This window comes from Patagioenas fasciata, chromosome 1 (assembly GCF_037038585.1).
Source record: "Patagioenas fasciata isolate bPatFas1 chromosome 1, bPatFas1.hap1, whole genome shotgun sequence".
Lineage (NCBI taxonomy): Eukaryota > Metazoa > Chordata > Aves > Columbiformes > Columbidae > Patagioenas > Patagioenas fasciata.
This window is the reverse complement of record NC_092520.1, coordinates 191,358,517-191,381,892: the sequence shown is the minus strand read 5'-3', so window position 1 is coordinate 191,381,892 and position 23,376 is coordinate 191,358,517. Positions and strand designations below refer to the sequence as shown.

Below are 23,376 nucleotides of genomic sequence, written 5' to 3'. Positions count from 1 at the left end.
GCTTCAGCAGCAAGAGATTGAATGACTTCTTACAAAATGCTTTTGACATTTTGAGTAAGGGAAATAAAAATCCAAAGAAATGGAAGAAAGAAAGTTTGAAGAAATAATATAGGAGACAATCAGAGTTTAAACAACATTTTAGTAGGCAAGTAAAAAAGGCACACGGCACCAAGATGATAAGTATGAATTAAGAAATACCGTTATTTACACTGAGATAGAAGGTCATTCTACATCTATGTAAAAGGACTCTCAGAAGAACTTGTCTTGAAGAGAGTCAGTCATGTGTTTGGACTTGTATTTGGAGTACATAGAAACACTTCCAGTCACCATCATAAGACTATGATAGATGGTAAAAAAAAGAAACATGCTTCGTTATTTAACATCTCCCCTCCCATCCAATCATCTAGAGCTTTCTGAAAGAATATAATGTACAGAGAAGATTGCTTTTAGTATAGTATTTTTACCTTTTTCTTTTTTTTTTTGACAATTGTAGTTAGCTGTGTATAGGATCCTTGAGATGGTTGTCTTTGGCAACAGAGGCAAGTGTTTCTTAGTTTCAATACTGTTCATTTCCCGGAACATCACAGGGAATTAAGGAAACAGTTTCCTTGAATCCCATTTCAAAAATGCCATTCTCAAACCAAGAATCTACCCAAGTTGTGCCTTTACTCCAAGTCACAAAATATCACTTGCTCTGGTGCTGCCCCCGTGCTCCTCTGTCTACTGTCTGCTGTTCCTTCTTCACTCTTGTACAGACAGACCCACCAAAACAGTGCCCTGGATTCCCATGTGTTTGCTCATATTGGTGAAGGTCTTAGATGCTCTGCTGTAATTTCCTTCTGTATGAATGAATCTGGTTGCCTCCTACATTTGTCCTAAATGTGACCATCCTCAGCATAACACCAGGTTTTCTAGTAAAATTACAGTTCCAATAAAATAATATGTATCATAAAGCACTCAAAAATGCTATGGATCATGACACTGTGCTGCAAAACTATCTACCAAGCTAACTGGTAGAACTCAGAGGGGTTGTTTTCTTTAAAGCAGTCAACAGGTTTTGCTCAACGTTAACACAGCAAAATGCAAACCTTAGGATGCTACTATAGAAACTAAACACTTTGGCAGCTGAAAGGTTTGTCTGTAGCAGGCATAAGAAGATCAAATGTGATGTTGGTGCATGCATGTGGACTTAATGAGGATTATTCAGATTTATATTTAGTCATTTGTTTGTTAAAATCTTATCATTTTGATTAATCATTGGGAGAAAACATTAATGTAGTCATGAATCTGAGATGCGTCTGGAGAGAATAAATTTGAAGCAACTCTGCAGACAGACTGATTGTAAGTTAAAGGACAACATCAGTACAAAAGGTGAATGGTTCATGTTTTCTCTCTTATTCTGGAATATGTTTTACATCCTTTGAGCCTGCTGTAGTAAAGGCAGAAATGCTCACCAAGTTTCTCTTGACCTGTGCTTCTACTTGAATACATTATAACTAAATACCAAAATGCATTAATAGCCCTTGAAGCTAAGATAAGAAACTCAGGCTCCACAATAGATTAATATTTGAAAAGAGTGTAGGTGAAGTCCTACCCTCTGTCATGCCCAGCAAGTAATTAAAGGAGCTTAGGCTGGCTGTGTTTTGCAGAAGAATTTTATTTATTCCACTGGGCTAGGTGTGATCCAGAGCATTTAGATGCAAAAATGTGTAAATTGATTATTTTTTATGAGTAACACAGATGCATAATAATGAAAAATGGGGTAGAGAAAGAAGGTGAAGGGTAGCTTCCATGGTAGTCATTGCTTGGGCATTCACTGAGCATTGGCTTGCTTGTGGGAGATAAAGAGGGATGGCTTCTGCATCGCTTTTTTTCCTCTTTCCTTCACTTGTTAAGCTGTCTGTATCTCAACCCACAAGTTTCCTTATTTTTGCTCTTCCTATTAACCCCCTGTCCTGTTGGGGACAGGATAAAATAAGCAAGCATCTATATGGGTGCTTGGCTGCTGCTGGCTGGTGTCAACCCACACCACCTCAGAAGGCTTTATTAAGAAAATTTTCTGCTAAAGACACACTCAGTTATCTGTGATGTTTTATGATGGATTATCTCTTGATTTAAGAGACAAATGTGTCATTTGAGGCCTCTATTAGCTACTGTAATACAATACTGTATGGCAAATAATGCAAATAATAAGATAACCTCAGCAAAACCAGAACAATCCATTGATCTTTTCATGATTCAGGAGCACTTTATTTCTCTCGTTTATCTCAGCAAGTCTGTTCTCAAGGCCTTCTAAAACACGCAGAGATACATTAAAACCTCTGTTTTCCCTTATGGTTCACTTTGATTAGGTTTCGTTTTCAGGATGACTCCTTGGTAAGATTACAGTCTGCTTCAATAAGCAGGACACAAGCAGGGCAAAAAGGTGCGAAGGAACAGAGCTCAGAGCCATGACTGCATTTTTTTCCACTGTAAAGCCCATTTACTTAGGTGTAGGAGAGCATCCCTTGATGACAGAAAGTGATACCAGAGAGGAACACATTCAAACAGCTCAATTTGTTTCTCAATAAAAGAGGCTCTAACTTCGGCAGCATGAGCTGGATCCAGAGCCTGTCCTTACCACCACTCATCTACCACCTCATGCTGAGCAGTGAGTCGCATCCCACCTCCTGCTCGCAGCTGCAACAGCTGCTTTGTCCTGTGCAAACAGCTGCCACCTCCCTCTTCCTCCCTCTAGCAGGAGCAGCCATCCCTTTGCCATAGGGAGGAGAGCTGCTAGAAGTGGGAGCAGAGAGTGTTTCTGGTTGTGGTTTGTTTAGGAAAATGAACTGCAGCGGGGGTAGGAGCAGTGGGCAGCGGGTTTTGTTGGAAGAAGCATCACCTCAGCTCTCTCAGCAGCTGGTGACATCCAGCTGTTCAAGCACCTGTCTGTCATCTTCTCTGGGAAAAGGTGTCAAAGTGGGTGGAAAAGGAGGGCATTACTATTTTCACCACTTACTTACGCTGATAAGTACTTGGCTGTTGTTGTTCATAGCATGTATAGAATGGAATTGACCCAAGAACCGTGCTTTAAAGTCTTTTACCTAACAGTTGTGTTTCTCTTTGAATCTTTGAAACAACAGTAATTCCAGCTAGTTTTCTTTTTAGAAATCTCTCTCCTTGTAATGAACAGCTGTGTGTTATGGTGATTGATAGATAACAGGTGGTAGCATTTAACGTTCATACAGTTCATACAGGTGTCTGGCCTATGACCGGGAATAGTTCATGCCACAATACATCAAGTCCATGATGTCTCTGTGAAAGTTTGCTTCCTGTATTGGTTGTAATGTTTAATATGCACACAGCATTTCCTATAAGTCAAAGTACTTTTAGTTTTGCAGATAAAATCATTGTTATCTCGCCTCCCCTTGTTGTTCATTTGCTATATTGTGCTCATTCTATTTGCTATCTACTCATATGAGAAAATATTAAACTAAATGAAGTAGTTTCATTGATTTTTGTTGTTTGAATGTCTCTTTTGTAATTTAATGAATTGTATCAGTTATCAGCTGAACACATGCTTACTGGAGGCTATTCACTATCAGTTGTTTGGAAAAATATTAAGGATAAAAGCCTGTATTATTAAGTTAACCATGCCTGACTTGTTCACTAATTGGAATGCTAATTCTCATAAATCTGCAAGTAACACAAAATTTTAGTCTTTGGTGCAATGTGAAGAGACAGCAATCTCTTGCAGGTCACTTTCAACTGTACTCACATACATAGCCTCACAAAACTTGTTTATTCATATTGTAAGTCTCCAAAGAATTTCTTTGTTTACCAGTTTTCTTATTTTCTCAGCAGAAGTACAGAGCACACACAAAATCTGTGGTTGGCCCAAATATTTAAGTAAACTTCTTTGTGCTTATAACTGGCCTTCAGCTAGTGCCTATAGCATTGCTACTGAGGCACCACGGAAATTCTGTTCAGATTGTGCTGCATATCAGGAGAAGATTCATTTCTTCTTGCGATTAATATCTAGACAATACATGTTTTAATTTTTTAACTTTATCACTATAACAATAGAATATTTTCTATAAATATTTGTGAATGTGTACTAGATTAATATTTTTTTTCACTGCTGCTTGTAGCTGAATGTTGTATGGAAAGAGATGTTTAGGTTCAAAATGTAAAGAATTCCATAAGTCAAAACATTGTTTTCTGACCTGAAAGACACTCTGAGTTCTAGGATTCCTTCTGAGAATTTTGGAACTCCTGAGGATTATGAAATTATAGGAATCAAAAGCCACAGTTTATTAAAAAAAAAAAAAAAGAAAAAAAATGGCTCAATTACTGTACTAGCCTAACCTGTCAAATTTTGGTACTCCTAAGGACCATTGCTTGTGTTTAGACTCTATGTTATGTGGAAGACATGCTACTGAAAGCAACTGATTTGAACAAACAAGCAAAATTCTGCAACAGAGAATATTCTCTCTATAGATACATACACCCTATAAAACATAAAATATTCTATATTGTGCCACATCTATAGATAATTGCTTATTTTTCAAACCTGTCATAATTACATCTAAATGTTACCCCAAATTTTAAAATCCACATTGTGGATTAGAAATATAGAATATGTCTAATGTGAATAGACATATTGGAATATTTTATTTTGTAGTAAGTCTCACTTATTACTTAAAAGATTAATCTTCTAAATTCTTTATGGCTACCAATAAGGAAAAAAAATCTTCAGCAAACAATAGAGCAATACATACATAGACCAAATAGGGTAAAAGTATTAAGCAATAAAAGTATAAAAAAGGATAAATGTTTATTGTTTCCTTATTAGATAACTTGTATACCTAAAAGTAACTCAGTAAAAAGTGGTAAGGGCGAGGACATAGTCCTGATCTCTAAAGGATCAGGATGTACTTCTGGATGTTCTCAATTATTTCTGTTTCAGAACATTTGGGAGGTGTTCAGACTGCAGTGGTAGTAACAAATATGTACAAATCCTGTCGTTATAAACTACTGGAAACTGCTGCAATACTGCACATACACAGAACTTTTCAAAATGAGAAAATATTTATTTGTACCTAACCTGCTACAAGTTGGGAAACTAGGACTGGTGACCCTTTCCTACCCTCCAGTGAGAGAAAACTCTGTCTTCTACTGCAAATTCAGACATTTTCAAAGGCAAATTGCCATTTAGGCATCTGAGCAAAGGAAGAATTGCAATGATAAATAGGAATGGTTATCATGCCTCTACCTATCATAAAAGGAAATTTAAAAAAATCCCATAAAATTGGGAGCTGCTGCAGGCCCACTGACAGTCTCCCAGGCTCTGCTCCACTGATTATAAACTGCTGGTAGCTGATGAAATACTGCACCGGCAGAGGCCCTTCAGGAATGAAATTGCATTTGATCCTTGCCTGCCACAGCTATGGGAAGATGTGCTTGTGAGACAAAACTCTATGAAGTCGTAAAAACATCTTCACAGAGTCTCTTCATTTATGAACAGTCCTAATGACGTGGGATGCCAAGCTCAGATACCATCCGTGATGCTTGCAGCTAGCAATAGTGAACCTTTTTGTCTGTCACCTGTACTTTATCAAGTGAACATAAACTTTTTCCTTCTGTCATTTTGACTTGTTTTTTTTTTTTTCCCCCTCTGTTGTTTTTCTAGGTTTTTAATGACCAAGAAGTTCTATACAGTCTCGGCTAGATATTGGTCCACTCTTGATTCAGTTGAGATTGTGCAAGATGGAGAAAAGTCTGCTAAATTTAATGCTTCTGTCATCACTGCTCCTGCAGAGTATTCATTTCATTGTCAGCTGGTGGGAACAGACGATCTCTATCCTGCAAAGCTGATTCCAAACGACGACGAGGCAGAAAAGTGGGATGTTTTGATTTCCAGTTTCCAAGTGAGTACACATTGCCATTTCAGAGATAATTCCAAGAACTATTACTTGCTATTGTAGGTGCTGAACGATGCACATTCATAATGCCCTTACTTTCATTTCAGCCTGAGGGAAAATGTAAAAGAAAAGCTGTTCCACCCAGTTGAGCTATACAATAAAGGGGTAAAAAAGACAACAGTTGCTGAACAATAAGGACATGAAGCAGAGCTTTGAAAAACAAAAAACTCTGAAGTTGTCCACAGAAAAGAAAAACTAATAAAACCAAATGTGCTTAATCAGGCAAAGAATTACTAAGTCCCCATGCTTGTTTAATGAATTGGGCTGCTATTAGAAACATGGGCCTCTTAGGTGGGTGGCTTTATGCAGTTTACTTTGTTTTTATTTGATTTCTTTGTACTTTGTTTACTTAGGAAAGTGCAACTTAGTGTGGTTGCTGTTTTCAGTGACACAGACTGTCTGAACTCTTACAGACAGAAACAAAGCCCAGTGCAAATAGACATAATGGAAGGTTTGCTAAGGACTTCAATCAGGAGCAATATGAGGTCCTGCATGGCCCAGAAGGAAAGCAGTTGGCTTTTTTTTTTTGAATGAGGCATACGTTTTTTGTGTACTTAGTGCAGTAGTACAGACTACATATGTAAGGTGTAGACTATTGCATCTTTACAATTTTGAACATTGATCTTGCCTTAGGAGAAATACATCATCATTTATATCTTAGAACAATATTGCATTAAGGGATTTCTTTGATTGAAGAGATAATGGAACTGATAGGAAAAATTCCAAGTTGGACTCTACTTGTCAAAGATTATCTAACCCCATGATAACTGGATGCAATGCTGATATAATTGTATTTATGATTTCAATAACAAGCCAAATCTCAATAATCTGAGTCCAGTTTTGACATTTCTGCTTAAACAATGGAAATCTCAAAGGAACAGCATTGATGCTGAGATTTATTTTCCAGAAATTCCAGGACCAAGTCCCACAGATTTCTGAGCAGCAACATAGCAATACACCTCAATGGTGTGAACATTCCTCCCAATGGCATTTTTTATGGAAAGGCCTGAAAATACCTGAGTCCACACAGCTGTGTTTTGCCTAGTCAACTCTTTGAAGTAAAGACTTGAGCATCACTAGGCTACGAAAGTAATTGGGCTATGGAAATAGAAAGTATCTACTTACAGTGTATCTTTTCCTTGAATTTCTGTATACATTGATACCTGCTGCCTTCTCAAGTCTCAGAGGCCTTGCTCCATCCTCAGTAGGCATCCTTTCACTGGGGTCTTGATCAAGGGTAGAAGTAATAGGTTTCCCACCTTCCTCACTGATTTGGAGCAGCAGCTGCTTCCAGTGCTCAGAAAAAAGAACTTACAGTTCTTCTTGGGAAAGACCTTTTCCTCTGATCAAGTCCTAAGTATGGAACACAACCTGAAAAATCCCGTTCTGATATTTTCTGTTTTGCCAGAAAACAAAACGTCACCATTCTGGTCTCATTTCTCAGTTCTATCTAAACTAGATCATACTTTTCCAGATATCTTCCCCTGACACGTAGCGAAATCTGACCAATTTCACTATCAGTCTTTGTTCTAGAATGAAGTTTAGAAACCACCAAAGTCTGTTGCAAGGTGAAAGAGCACATGAGATGTGCTCAGAAGGTGCAGCCAGCACAAAACCTTGTTGCTGAAACTTCATGTCAATTTTATGCAATGAATTAGAAACCAGGCTCTAATGCCAGACTGGCTGGTACAATTGCACTATGCAATGTTGGGTCCTGAAAACAGTGTCTTTATATTAGAGGGACACAGAACCTGCACAGTGAAGCCCTGCACAGCTATTTCCAAGGCAAGGCTGAACTGATGGAGCCTTTTACTTTAGTTCTGAAGCTGGCTCAGTCACTACCATCTAAAGAACCTCTGTCGGATGCTTTCTAGGTGTGCCCATAGAATCATAGAATACTAGGGATTGGAAGGGACCTCGAAAGATCATCTAGTCCAATCCCCCTGCCAGAGCAGGAACACCTAGATGAGGCTACACAGGAAGGTAAGCCTGTGATGTCACCACTCATAGCTACACACAGTATGAAAACTGCTCTGGTTTTGGTGGGAGGCTTTGTTGGTTTTGTCATTGGTGTAACAGGAATGGTTGTTCTACCATACCTTCTATCCTATTGAGGAGCTCACAATTGTCTATGAAGTTAAAGAGAAGGCTGCCATCAAAAGCACTACTTTTCTTCTGTATGTGTCATAGTGGTTTAGAAGACCTTTTGTTTCTAAGAAAAACTGCCAAAAATTTTAAAATCAAGAATATTAGTATTCTTTTTGGCTAAAATATTTCTAAGTTTAAAAATTACTTATTCAGTGTACACTTAGGAATTATTAAAAGAACAGATGTTACTTGAAGGCTTTGTCAAAGGTCAAATGAGGAGAGAACTCCATTCAAAAATATTTTAAAAATTTCAAGTAAATGCAGACTAGTATAACCAATACAAATGACGCTGATACAAACACTAAAATTAAAACTTCCACAGTACAGAGGTCTGTATCCAAAATGCTTTTACATTCATAAAAATTAAACAACCACATGTAAGTATTTTTAACTTTTCTATAGGTAGAAATACTGCTTGAAGTCACATTTTCATCTCCCACCTGGGATCTAACACCCCCACAGAAATGATAAAGCTTTAGAAAAACAATAAAAGAACCCTGCATATACTTTATCTCCCACCTAAAAGTAGACACAGCATTTTAAGAATGTACAATTAAAGCTTTCACCTTGAAGGTTCAATAAGCATAATTCTGCTTAAAAAAAAACACAATAGGATTGGCATAAAAACCCCTAGTATTTCTGACTCTAAAACGGAAGTGCTAAAACTTTTCTAAATATAAAATCTACCTGTTAAGGGCTCCAGAGAGTTTTTGTAGATGTAGCAACAAGTGTGTATTGTGTTCTAGAATTTCAATGCATTTTGTGAATGCAAATGACATCACCTACTTTTTTGTGTTTATTGTAAATAAGTCTTTCAGACTACATTTCATGACGCCTGTTCACTTCCTCATCTGTTGTCAAAGAAATAGCTTAACAACCAAAGGCTTTGGTATTCACCTGTATTCTATAAAACTCTGCAAACAGTTATCTAACCCAAAAGCTTACTTCCACTAATCCTGCTTTAATCAGAACTCTGCCTATGGTGAGAGCAGGCAGTATTTGCAAGTTAGCCACCATGATCTGACTGGTAAAGTTTCTTCTAAGAGGCCCAGAAAAGCTTCAATTGCTGCAGTTGTCTGCACCTCCACAGTGCCTAAATAGCCCTTAGTTCTGCATGTGATAATAGCTTTATTAATCAGCATTTTGTATGGTATAGACATTGGTCTTGACACACATATTTAGTACACATTTACTTTAGATGCCCGAGCCAGAGTGCTTACTCATGTAGCATTTTACGCAAACCATAGACTACTTTTTCCAATGTTTGTACCAACACCTTTCCTAGGAAGTACAAACTCCTTTATTACCACAAAGCTTTCCGTTTAGTTTATTGTAAAGCATACAGTAATGATGGAATGGGCACACAGAAAACGAGAAACCCATGATCTTCTTCCTTTCTTATTGCCTGGTGAGGGAAGTGCTTTATATAAAATAATCATTTTTTATTTTATTCTATGATATTTTATAGAAAATAAGTTCTTGTTTTTTTACTGGTGGATTTATGTTTTTTGGTGCTTTCCTTACACAGCCATTTCAAAGAATCAGTAAATACATAAAAATTCTAGTATTCATTTTTCTTCATAATATTATTTAAGAAAGATTCAGAACCACAGATCACATTAATTCTTCCATCGTTTGGATACCTTTCCTTCTGCAGGAATCAGTGTTTGTGTCACTCTGAGCATGTGTGTAGAGGGGCGATTGTCTTCCCATTCTTCATAGTTTTCTAATCCTTTGACTGGCTTTAACAAGATTTTAGAAGGGCGGTGATCTCAAAGGCATTCCATTCTTTGCTGCTTTCTGCAAAATTGGTGGGTAGGCAGAGAATAGACCCACAAATTAGTTGATTTTTCTGAGGAAATTATATGACAGGAGCTCAGTCAGTAGAAAACCTCAAGAATCCAGTCAAAGGAAAGATATTACAGATTTTTCTAAGTGCTGGAAAAACTCATATGGGTTTCATATGTCAATAGACAACACAGATCCCATACCTCAATAAAATAAATCCTCCCTCCTGTTTTGAGTCTCTGATATCTAAGGATGGAGTAAGAAAGGTTTCACAACTGTTTTGTCCTTGAACTTTCACTAAAACTCAGCCAAAAAAGTAATTTTCATTAGATGCTTTTTAAAGTACGTTTCAGGAGTTCTGCTTGTCAAGGAATTATTAGCATTAACATATCTCATTATCTGGGTGGAGTTTAACTCTTACGCCTAAGAGTGATTTGAGTTATTCTAAAGTGGTCCTTGAGCAATACTGATCACAGATCCCCTTGGGACTTCACTTCTAAAAGTCACATGTTTCTGAAGTTACCTCCTGCCAAACAAATTAATTCTATGTTTTTAATTTCCTGGATGAAAAGGGAAGCTGCATAATGGTTATGCAGATGATTTTGTTCTCACTCTCTTTTAATGGGTAGAGTGTGAGTGGTAATTGACAAGTGCATTTTTTGTAATTACAGCACACATCCTGAGAGTAGGGCCTACATTCCATGTTTACTTACACCCTTCTTCATTTTCAGATTCAAGGCTTCAACATTGAAAACAACCAGTTTTCCTATGCAAGTGACTGTACAAGCTTCTTCACTCCTGGAATCTGGATGGGCTTGGTGACATCCATAATTTTACTATGGATCCTGACCTATGGAATTCATATGATCATGCAGCTTACAACAAACAGCAGATTTGACGATCCCAAAGGTCCAGCTCTGTCAGTTCCCCAGACAGAATAGACACAGATTGATTTAATGCTGCTATGGCTTTTCTCGGTGTGATATTAATGATTTTTATAACCTTTTACTTCATAGTATGTATAGATATCATAGCAGAAAGAGGTAATTAAACCACATGTACAAAGGGTCCTTATGTTTAGCAACAATAATAATTCTACTTGTTATTACCGTCATTTGTTAATAGGTATCTGTGTTAAGGGTCTGAGGTGAGGCTGTAGAGGTTATTACTCTATCTGGCTGGTAGACTAGTACAAAATGCCTTCAGATTAACTGATATCGGCAAAGAAAAGATGTCACAACAGAGAAAAATAAGAAGGATAAATAACGTATTTGATAGGAAACTATTGAAATTACTGGTGTCTCTAAAAGCTCTTTAGTAAGTATATCATGTTGATGCTACGTCTTAAGAAGACTGAATTGTGTCTTGTCATTTTTTCTCTTGAGGAAACCATCCAGAAAAATACAGAACTAATAAAATGTAAGTCACTAAATAAAAGGTCTTGAAAAGTCTTTTCAAAATACATCACTTTGTTCACATGTAGTATCACAAATGAGAATGGAGGGATTGACATTCATTTTCCCTCTAGTGTCAGCTCATGCCTGTGAGAATTATGTTGACTAATGCTAACTCATATGTTTGTTTTAGCCATGGACAGCTGATAGAGCTACAAAGCAAGATAGGTACTTGTCCAAACTGATCACAAAATTGTATCTGGTTTCATGGCAATAAATGTAACTTTTCAAACTCATAACCTAGGATGCAGACAGCATCTTAACAGAGACAAGGTAATGTTGCTAGCATCCCTCGTTTTCCAGGTACCTCTGGAATAGTTATGAAGTTTGTACAAAAAAAGGGGAAAAAAATCATATAAAGTCATTAGAAGTACATGCTAATGTACTGTTTAGGTCTGAGCATGTTTATGGTCATCTCAATGATTCCAGAAGCCTTAAAACATTCAGAATGTGTTGGATTCTGTTGCAATTAATAAAAGATACTAAATGTTCTCATTGGGCAATCCAACTACGGAGTGAATTGCTAAATGTTATGAAAAGCTGGGAAATAATAAAAGAGAAATTATAAATTGGTAAAAAAATTGTAAAAATAACACATTAATTCTCTATTCTGTAATGTTTTGTTATGACTTTGCATGTTCTATTAGTTAACAAAAAGGTATCATTTTGACAGAATTACGTGTGTCACATGAAAAAATGTTTTCTGATCTTGATCTGTGTCATAGGACAATGATACAGAAGAACACTTAAAGTCAACTACTTAACTAGACCAACAATAGTTCCTACCCTTCATTTCTGGTTGTCACTATGCAGTCAAATAGGTAAATTAAATGCTGTCTGAAGCTGTTCCTCCTGAAATATTCAAACCTGACCTGGAAAACAAAAAAAAAAGCTGGCATGTAGCTATCAGAGGTGATCTCCCTGCTGTAATATTTTTCCCAAATGTTTTTTGAAACCTCAAAGAATGCTGGCATTTGATCTACACAAAAAATGCTATGTTAGAAAGGCACGTTGTCTTTGTCACCAGGACTTGTTTTATGAATTTCCCTTTCAAAGCAAGTTACATGAATGTGACATTGAAAATTGACATAATAGTCAAGTAACTGATAGCTAGAAGAGAGGAGGGCTATTCCAAAGGGCTTGATTTATAGAAGACAGCTTTCTTGTGGCTTTTATCTACATTCAACAAAAATTGGAAGAGATTTTGTTCAATATTGATGATATATAGGAACCAGAGGCCACCCAGCTCAGGATCCTGTCTCCAGCAGTGGCATGAGTATGACAAGTACTTCCTGTAGATGTTCCACCAGTCTCCACCACTTAAGCTCAGGGACTTCCTCAGCCTCAGAGGTAGTGTCTTTATATTTAGTATTCCAGTTATAGTTATAGTCCATTAATTTGTCCAGCCTCCCCTTGAGCCTGTGGACTCTCCTAGAGCTCACTGTGTCCAGGTGTGCTTTGTGTCCTGGTCTGTTGGTGTCTCTGCTTCTAAAATTACGTATTTCATAAACCATGTGGAAACCCAGCAATGACTTACAATGAAACAATTACAACAGAAATAGTTCAAGGGTAGTATTTTCATGTAGGCAGTAAAGGAAGAGAAGTCATTCCATCTGTCAAGGGGAAATTCAATGAAATAATTGTCTCCACCTTCTGGGAGCCCAATAATTAATTAATTAATTAATCAATCAGATGGGTTATTGTTCAGGCATTAGAGGGCTCTGTAATTATTTCAGCATAAGCTGGGGTCAAGCAGGGGAAAAAAGAGTTGCTGAAAAACAAGAAACGACCATGGGAAGTTAGCTCCTAAGATACTCAGAGATACAAGAAGCCTGAATGTTGGATATGGGTCACTGCTAGCAGAAAAAACTAGCAGCAGTCTCAGCAGGTGATGATGATTGTGGGGGCAACTGTAATGATAATCTGATCCTTACTTTGAAAAGGAGGATGAGACAACTCACATAAGTGAGGCACGGGCCCCTGTGCCTGCAGGCTGATTTTTATGTTGCATCCTGTGCTGGGTTGACCTTGACCAACTGCCAGATCCCCCCTTGGCTGCGCTATCACTCCTCAACAGGACATGGGGAGAAAATGAGATGGAGAAGCTTGTGGGTAAACATGAAGACAGGGAAAATATTTATAGTCACCATCATGGGCAAATCAGACTTATGGAAGATTAAGTTATTGCCAATTAAAATAGGTTGGATAGTGAGAAACAAAACCCAAATTGAAACAACACCTTCAGTGCCAAAAAATCCAGTGGTGTCTAGTATCTTCCAGTACAGGAACCTGATCTTCTTCAGTTTGCTAATAAAGGTTCTGCTCTCAGATTGGTCTGATCTCTATCAAAACTTAACAGAAATTCAAGGAGAAAAGAGCTGTTTCTTCTGAACTCAGTTTTCTAAAGTCTTAAACATTTTTCAGGTGCAGAGAGGAGAAAAAAAAAATAAAAGAAATGAGACCTTGATGAGGAGTGGTTTCCTAAGTAAGTAGTCTCATTTCTACAATGTGGGACAGTGTTTTTGTTAGTCTTCCTAGTTGTGTGGGTGGAAAGGAGACTTATGACAGTGACTAAGCCCAAGAGCAAAACATCTGCTATTGATGTCCCACAAATCAAGCGGCTTCCTTGTCTTCCCCTCAGCTTTTTGTGTGCCTCCTTTTTGAACACAGGTTCTCTGTTCCCGATTGGCTGGATTTCTGTTTACCACACAGACCTGGTATGTTCTTGAACTATTGTAATTGAGCTTAGTTTCATAAATCATTCATTATTGCCGTGATAGAAGATAGTTTACTGGATGTTCATATCTTTTCTGCTTTGTTAGTGGCAATGGGGGTGTCCAGTGGAAGACTGGGAAATCTGTTTTCAGTCTGTCTTAATACTCCGTTAACTAGTTGTGTAGAACTTACATAAAGTAGCGTACAGTCACCATGACATCATATGCAACCCTATTTAGTTAATGAAAACTGCAAAAATAATGTTTGCAACATTAAAACAAAAGCTTTCATAAAAGTACTTTTGTGACATGAATAAGTTAAGGACTTACTGATGTAGTGTTTGATTTGTAATTTTGTGTATCCTGTTTATTCTGGATAAATATGGACATGTACAGATAGCAGAGTCATCAATTTAGCTGTTTAAAAGGTATCTTTCACTGAAACATACTGACATGATTTGAGATATTACTGTCCCTATCTACCCTGCCTTTCATTCACCTATGCTTGTGCCTCAGCTGTTCATTAAGTTCATACTGCTGTGCTCTCTTTTTCCACCAAGAATGTAATATATCAGATTTTTCACTAGAGTAGCTGAGATGCAGGTGCTCGTCTGGGTCTGTCATTCCTGCCACTGAGTAATAAAATCCTGGCAAAGGAGCAAAGCAGATAGCTGTGAACACTGATGTCTCAACACATTACAGGGATATTGGGGAAGGATTTTTATTATAGCTGTCGAAAGGGGAAACCAAAGCATGCCAGCAGCCATGTGCCTTGCCAGGGTCAGAGACCACATTGCTGACAGCCTGAGAGGCAGGACTGGCTCCACTGTGGGCAGTGTGTTTTCTGTTTCTAAATGTCTGAACACAGTTCAGCTAAAAACAGGTGCGAGGGCAAGCTCAGGAGTGCTCTGTTTCACATCCTCCTACAAAGACCCCTAAAGGCTGCCCACGGCAGAAGATGCCCAGAGGGCACCAAGATCCAGCTGTGGCCTTCTTCTCTCACTCTGTGTCTTCAGACTGCAATTGAACGGGGATGCCCCAGGTCCCCAGTGGTCTCAACACATCTCTTTAGAGAAAAAGAGGAAAAAGAAATGTGTAAGAGGATGGATAATATGGATCACCCTCTTTTCCTCAATAGACAGTGAGAGTCCTTACACTTTTGAGTGGTCATCAGAGTCCTGAACCCCAAAGGAAAAGCAAGAGACTTACCACTGCTGGCATGGGTGTGCACACCTGCGTGACGCTGGACTGCCTTGGAATGTCCTCCAGGTCTTCAACCTTCTCTTCCTGAACCACTCCTTGGAGTTGTCTGTGAACTACAACAGGAGCTGCCACTTTGGCTGCCCTCCAGAAACTCTGAGGTAGCTGAAAGGGAGTGGGAGGAAGCAACCCTGCAGCTGTACTGCATTTGTCTTACCATGCACACAAAGAGAATTGGACCCCAGAAACTCTGAAACAGACACTTGAACTCTCAATGGAAAAAACAATGGTTTCATCTATCTTTTTATAAGTAGCTAGTATTAAATAACAAAATAGATGATCTGCTTTCACTTGTAGAGCTTTCAAGGATGTGTACTTATACAACAAGTGTAAAGCAGTTGCATCGATTTTCATTGATTTAGATTTTCACAGAACTTTTTATGCTTGGTTTTGAGGCCAGAATGTAGACCTTAATGTCTTACTGCTACCAGTTTGTGTGGTCTAATAGTGATTAATAGGTAACTAAATGGAGAGAAATTAGTGTGTGGGGGTTGTTTGTTTTTGTTGCTGTTTGTTTGGGTTTTTGTTTGCCTTAAATAGCACCAAAAAAAAAAAAAAAAACCAAAAAAAAAAAACTTTATTGGCTATATCAGGGACTTCAAAGTTTGTTCATGATCTGACACAACTTGAACCCATTTCTGCTATAATTGCTTTTATAATTACTTTATGAATTTCAAGGGGGCAGAAAGGGTTTAGTGGTCATAGATTACTGGGCTAAACACATTTCTGGCAACAAATAAATGAGCTAAAGATTAATGGTTAGTTTTCCTAATTATAGTATCTTAAACTCTTCTCTGGATAAAATTGGTGTCTAAAAATTAGAAAGACATAAGTTTTTGCCTAATGAATTACTATCTTCTGTTTGTTATGAAACTCTTGGTTAACACAAGAGCTAGTTACTTCTACCACCTTACCTTATCAGAAGGGTGAAGGACTCCTTCAGCAGAGTCATTCTTTCCATCTGGAGTTGCCAAAGGTTTCACTTAAAAGAGTCAGTAAGATTGCACGTTACTCATTAAGTAAAATCTGCACCTTGTCTAATCAGCAGTGTGTGTCTACTGCAAATCCAGGGCTGGATTCATCTGCTGTGTAACAGGACTCTCATTCTAAAAGCTGTTTATGGGGAAGCCATTGCTGTTTCTGGAAATCACACAATGATCAAAATGATAGCTTACATGTTCCTGTTCTTTGATACTGTAATATATTGGGTCCCCTGTCTCAAAGTGTTAGCACAGAGCTTTAACTGCAATATAATTTGCGCTCCAGCCCTTTGCATGCTTTGTAGGAAACGAAGATTAAAGGGCACTTGCAGCGCGGAAGATTATGTCTGTTGTTAGTTTTCTAAATCAAAAAAGTTGATTATTGTAATTGTGTGTTATTATTTTAGCGTATTTGGAAGGAGGATGATATTTTCCCTTTAAACAATAAGTCCAACTTTAAACAATTACCTACTAGGTACTTCCAGTCCTGTCAAGGAACTTAGTAACCTTGATCTGCTTGTGGTGCTGTGGTGGTTATCGTTTCATGCCAAATACTAATATGAGCTTCTGTTACAGAAAGGGTCTCCAAATCAAAATGTGTTGATGGAAATTGCTTCATGTGTGTGGAAAAACTGCAGCTTTTTGACAGAACATAACCTCTACTTACTGGTATACTACAGCATGGTGTGAAATTGCCTAATTAAGTGAATAACACAGCTTATATCTGAGATGACACCACTTGTATAGGTCACGCGGTTTAGCCAAGACACTAAAATTAATAGTTTTCCTCCAAAACCTGGAGAGTTAATGAGAATATTATACAGATTTATGTCTCCTTCTTCAGTGTGGTGCTCCCACCACATTTCAGAAACACTGCTGCTCCAGTGCCACTCACAGCACAGCTCCCAGCAACAGCCACCTCATCTGCTGATCTCACTGACTGAACCTGTCCTTGCTCAGTTTTCTCAGTCCTAGTCAAAGTGGTTAGGACTGGAGATCATGAGTCATCACCTAATTTTTCAAGTTCAACTTTTGTAAGCTCTCCAAAATCATAAGCAACCTAGAACCTATATCTGCTCAAAAACATTTTAGCCAAAAAACTGAAAGGATCAACAGTCAAGGGCCAAACCGTAAGTCTTCTTCTGATGGAAAGAGCTGTACTTGCTCACATCTAGATAAATTCAAATTTGAAGTTAGAAAATGAAGGAATGGGGAAAAAAAATATTTCTCATATACAGCAGCTCTAGAATGAGTTTGAAAGACCTGCACAGGATACAGGACTTCTCTATAAACTTGTGAAATGCTGCAAAAGTTTTAATAAGAAGCTTGTAAAGAAGAAGATGAAATTCCTCTCTTCTTCCCAGTTTTCTTGCTGTAGAGAATGATACATAGATAAATAAATGGGAAAATATAGCAACTGCTTCAGAATATCAGACACATTTCTGTCACCATAAACTTTGTTCAGTAGGAATGCATATGTTGTGAAAAACAACCTGTAAACAGATTTTTTTCCAAGTTAAGCTTTTATTCTAAGAAAGGATCTGCCTCTACCAAAAAAAAATGAGTACAGCAATATTTGTTCTCTGAAAACAGACTCTGAGGAAGACTCTGCAGTGTCAGACTGCTCCAGTTCCATTCGCTTGTTCTGAGCATTTCAGGCAGGGAAAACAAACACATTGCTGTGCCGTTCAGGTCCACCCCTCTGCAGGAGCGCTGGCTTGCCTCTAGTCATCTTGTGTTTTAGGGAGTGGGCAGGCAAGGTATCCTTCTCTCCCTCTCTGTCCGTGTAAACAGCAGGCACAGCAGCAGTACCTATGCTTTCTGAAATGCAAAGTGTTTCTGAAAAGCATATCAAGCCATGTTAGCCCTCTTCTCCAAAAAATCAGGTATCCTGGATAGAAGTGGTTTGGCAGCCAAATGTTGAGCCTTCTGTTGTTCCATCATCTTTGTTCAGGGGACTGTGTTGTCTGCCTGGACGTCTGACTTTAGGCTTTGCCCGAGCTGAAGCTCACCTCGCTTCCCCTCTTCTTCATGTTCACAAAGGGCCTGCTTGCTAGTAAACAGCAGAAATGAGGGGTGACTTGATCTGATTTGGAAATACTGTGAAGTCCAAAGCTCCAGAACATCCCCCTTCTGCCCACACACAAGGCAGCACCTTCTAGCTGGTCATTCCTGTTAGGTGACCCAATTGCTTAGAGCTGAGCTCAGTACTTAAAAGTATTTGGCAAGTGCAATGCATATCTGACAGCAGCACAAGTACCTTTTGTGGTCCTCTGCAGAGGGAAAAGCTGCTTATTTGTTTAGGAAATAGAGGCTATAGTGCTTAACTTGTGATATTTCTGTCACTTCCATGGCAACAGGCTCTGAGAGAATAAAGCAGGACTTCACCAGATCACATAACAGCTTGAAAACAGAATAGAGCAAATTTTACATAGTGATGTTGTGAAGTTTCATTTAACTTGAATTTTACCTCTGTTAACTGATGATTTAATCAGTGAAGTAATTGCTGCACTGCCAAGAGGTTCTGAGCAAATTGGCATTGATTTCTTTCAGTTGTCAGGCATCCCTTGTTTCTGTCATGACAAGGGATGCATCAACACAGTGTAGTCCCCCTCTCCCCCTTTATCCGAGGGTAATACATGCTATGCAGCAGATTCCCTGCCATGAAAACTGTGTTTAAGGGACAACATCAGTTAGAAATGACAACCTGGTTCAAAGGCATCGGAATTTTTCCATCTTCTGTGGGCTTCAGATTCGGCCTGACCTTAGAAATGTGGCAAAGCCCATTGCATGGTCTGCTGAATAAGAGGTCACAAAGCACGTGGCTGAGTGACAGGACTGTGAACCTCCTGTGTTTAAAGGCAAACCGTTTATATTCCCAATCTGAATTAGATCTGGTCACTGGCATTTTAGTCCTCTCACCTCAGGCAGGAAAAGGGAGTCACTACTTTATCGCTTGAGTCGTAGTGTTATTAGCATCACTTGTACCATTTTCTTTGGCTGGCTCATGTAGGTAGTGCCAGAAAGGGCTACAGACCCCATATGTCAAAGGGCATGGAATGGTTGGTATAGAAACAAATGCATGCTGTTTCATTAACAAAATCTCCTCTCATAAACAAATTGGAAATTGCTGTTGCAATATGATGTGCAAAAACAAACAAACAAAAAGCACAGAAGGCAACAGGGTTTGTTTTTAACTTCAGATCTAAATGAATCAATTTTGATGCAAGTAACTGGTTAAGTATCTCCATAAGTGAAGCTTGAATTTTTAAAACTTTAATTAAGTTTATTGCTAGAAGTGTACCACCTAGTTAAACCAATAATTCTTGAAGAGTATTTCTGTCATGTCTCTGACAGCATAGTACAACAAATAGACAGTGAGATTTGGTCATTTTTAAGCATACAAAGTAGGGACTATCAGATTGCAGTGTGAGTTTTGATTTTTGAAATTAACGAAGTGCTCACCAGCCATGTTAGCCAAACCACTTTTCAATTTTTTTTCAGTTGACAGTCAGACATTTCAGCTCTATGACTTATCCTTCTGCACTTGCTCCTATCCAGCCCTTGTGTAGCCTCGTACCTACCCTACCACCCTGCCACAAGCCTTTTTTAAGGCAGCTTTAGGACTACGTAGAAGAAGTTACTGCTCCTCAAATGTTCTCTGTATAAGTTTGTAATTTTATACTCTGGTTTGAACAGCCTCAGCTTACACAGTAGGAGACACATGATGAGGAGCTGAGATCTCATTCCCGTTGCAGAAATTTGTACTGCAATGTAACGTTTGGTCCAGCACGGAGATAGGTGTCACTGACAGATGTTCACTTGTCAGTGTGGTTTGATGTTCAATTCTTTGCATTACTATTTTGCACTCTTTTTCTGATTTTCTCTGTATGAAGCAGACACTTGAGATAAAACATTTCATCCTTAGCACTTTCAGGTCTTAAACTATTAAGCTCCTAAATATAATTCTTCACAGAGATGGTTTGTGAGTACATCAGGAAAGCTTGGAGTGGGGTTGCAAAATCTAGAGGTTAGAACTGGGGAAATCCATTTTTTTTTTCTGAATGCCATTTAGCCTACTGGCAATCTACATTATGTCATTTAGTACTAAATCATCAGTCACAAATTTTGGACACAATTTTATGATACCTGCAGTTGGAATTTAGACAAAGAGCTGAGGTAAAGTGCCTCAAACACCAGGGCACTTAGTAAAAGCAGCTGTAGTCAAATGCAGCAAACATTATGCCAGTTGAACCTAAACTTTCAGAGAATGGAAAAGAACTATTGAAATCTAAACCCCTAACATGGAAGCACTCCCAGCTATAGTCTTCTTTCAAAAATTCAGATCTTCCTCTCTGTATGCCTCAATTTCTGCTTCAGTAAAATTGTGAATCACTGAGATGTGCCATTTGATGCTCAGTAAATGATACTGTGCAACTGCGAATTGTTTCATGCTTCTTTGGATAGCTGAACATGCACATCTGCAGGCAGAGGATCTGATACATTATTTTGTTTCTGCCAGTGAAACAACATTGGTTTAAAACAAACTGGAAAAGGAGAAGTTTTTCTTTTAGATTGAATGGTACTTAGACTCTTGACAGTTGTCCCAATTTCCTCTCATTCATTGTAGTGGGAAGGCAGGATTTTTTTCACTGAAATAAATGAAAAGAAGCTGTTAATGTTATTTTGGTTGTTTTATTAGAGGTTTGTTGGGTTTTTTAATTTCTTTTCACTATAAAGGCAAATTTTCAAGTTAGAACGAAATAAGGAAATGAGACATTAAATTCTCAGTGCAATGTGTCCCCAGTTTCATTTTGAATCTTGCAGGCCAGACTGTAATACAAATAATTAAGCACACAGATGAGGCTGATTTTAAAAAACAAACAAACAAAAAAAACCAACCCCCCCAAACAAACAAACAAAACAGAACAAAACAAAACAACAATAAAAAAACAACCAAACAAATGGAAAAAACACAACCAAAACAAACCAAAAAACTCCCACCAAACCATAAACCTTGATTATAATTCATTTATCTAAGTTACTTAGATGGATTTAATAACTTATATCCTGTTCTGTAGTGGTATCTAAGTTGAACATTTCTCTAGAGGGAAGAGTTTTTCCAGCTTGCTTCACTGGTGAAAATTAAATAGCTGGAAAAAAAAAAAAGAGGATTACCAAAATTCCAAGGAATCTTTAGCGAGTTGCATCCTTGTTTGTGTTTCAGTCTGAAGCAATATGGAAGTACTTGGAAGTGATGAATCCTTGTTGTTGGGTTTTTTTTTTGTTGTCCTCTGCCACAGCTTCTTTTACTTGCTCTTGAGAAGCAGAGAAAGCCTTGCAAGTTCTTCACAAAGTGGTAGTTCTGTCTGCTTTTGTTTGTCAACGTTTGCATCCAGCTTCTCCTAGAAACCATCTGTGAAAGACAAGTGCCCTGAACTTCAAATGGCTGGGAAATACTGAGATTTTATCCTCTTATTTTATAATTTCATCATATTTTGCCTGATGATCACATCAAGGAGTTAAGAACTTCAAATACAAGTGCCAAGTTCATATAGTCCTGTTGTCTGTTCTTGCTTCCAGTTCATGTGGCAGTTTTCTTAGCACAGTGAATAGAATAGAGCATAAAAACCACAATACTGTTATAGTCCTATTAAGAAGACTGGCTCTTTTTAGCTGCAAGATAATAGAATAAAACCACGGGACTCGGACTTAAAGCGTTGTTGAAAACTAGGTCCTCAATTCAGTTAAATATGTCAGCTATTTTACAGACATTTTGGGAAGCCAGATGCTGCTATAGAAACCAATGGCTCAGCAGTCATGCATTTGCTGTCACTTAGAGGGAATTAGAGCTACAGCAAACAATGGAGAACCACTGCAAAGAGCAACCTTAGCAAAAAAAAAAAAAAAAGTAAATGCAAAATTAGTTACAAAGAAAGTGAATTAATAGAAAATTAGGGAATCTGGTATACAGATTTTTGAAACTCAACTAGGGAGAACACGATGTGTGTATCCAGTCATACTCAGCTATAACTCATGACATTGCCTGAATTTGACGTAGCCACTGTTTGTGACACATTGATTACTAGCTGTAAACCAAATATGCTCAGCTACAGAGATTAGTCAATATTGATTTGCATTAGGCAAAGAGGTTAATTCCTAATTATTATTTTTATAGTTTCATTGCTTACAGCATCAATAACACAGGGCATGGACTTAATAAGAATGTTGTTTTGCAGCTTAGCTTATTCTGATCTTGATTTTTTTAATGTATATATATTAAGGGATGGGACTTAATTACAATGATCAGAGCCACAAAACCCCTGATCGCCTCTGCAGGTCTGCAGCTGCCTTTCTCAAAGTTGGTGACACAGTTCAAATTCAGGATAAAATATCAGCCCTTTTGGAGTTTGTTCACAGGAACAGGGTTGAAGTACATCCACCTCTGTGTGCACAGGAGGTGCACAGCCACGGAGTGTCCTGTGCTTTCTGCCTGTGCCATGGGGCTCTTCATGGCCCTCCAGAGTCCCACGTCTCAGGCTCATGCTGCCAGTCCATGCCACAGGCAATCGTGTCCTTCAGGGTCTGGGGAGGTGGAGCAGAACCTCAGCCTTGGAGAAGACAGACCGAGTATGAAGCAGACTGCTGAAGTGGCTGAAGTGTGACAGTGATTGGACAGCCCTGATGATGCTGCCTGCTCTCTCTGTGCAGGCATCTTCCAGAGCTGGGTTTGCTATGTGGCCTGGTCAAGAGAGAAGACAGGTGAGGAAAATATTAACAGGACTAGTGGCTTGTAATGGGGCTGCTGACAGCACAGTTCCCTCTGCCTCCAAGGCTGAGTAGCAGGGTCTAACTAACTCATCCTGAGTGCTGGCCACCAAAAAGCCATTTGGTCCACACAGTTGAGAACTCTTGAGCCAGGCAGATTTGACATTTGGTTTGTCAGTATGGATATTTTCATGCTGATCCTTTAAATAGAAACTAGGTCAGATGCAGCCAACTGTGAAGAAGGCAAGATGGGAGAAATTGCTCCAGAGCAAGGAAGTGTACTGAGGGACCCAGTAGCTTC

At 38.4% G+C, this 23,376-nt stretch overlaps 1 protein-coding gene and 1 long non-coding RNA gene across 2 annotated transcripts in view; one reads left to right on the top strand and one right to left on the bottom strand.

The window, feature by feature from the left end:
* The window catches only part of LOC136104472 (V-type proton ATPase subunit S1), a 53,911-nt gene extending 42,575 nt beyond the window's left edge, over positions 1-11,336 (top strand). Inside the window, exons 9-10 of the mRNA XM_065843475.2 lie at positions 5,672-5,909; positions 10,631-11,336. Of these exons, the coding sequence (XP_065699547.2) occupies positions 5,672-5,909; positions 10,631-10,840 (448 nt within the window). The 3' untranslated portion in view covers positions 10,841-11,336. The remainder of the gene's footprint in view (positions 1-5,671; positions 5,910-10,630) is intronic.
* On the bottom strand, positions 9,271-16,406 carry LOC139826924 (uncharacterized). Its single transcript, XR_011737042.1, has 4 exons — positions 16,242-16,406; positions 15,277-15,383; positions 12,140-15,133; positions 9,271-9,911 (listed from the first exon to the last, which is right to left on the bottom strand). It is a non-coding gene; the product is annotated as an uncharacterized lncRNA (long non-coding RNA).
* Between the last annotated feature and the right edge of the window lie 6,970 nt (positions 16,407-23,376).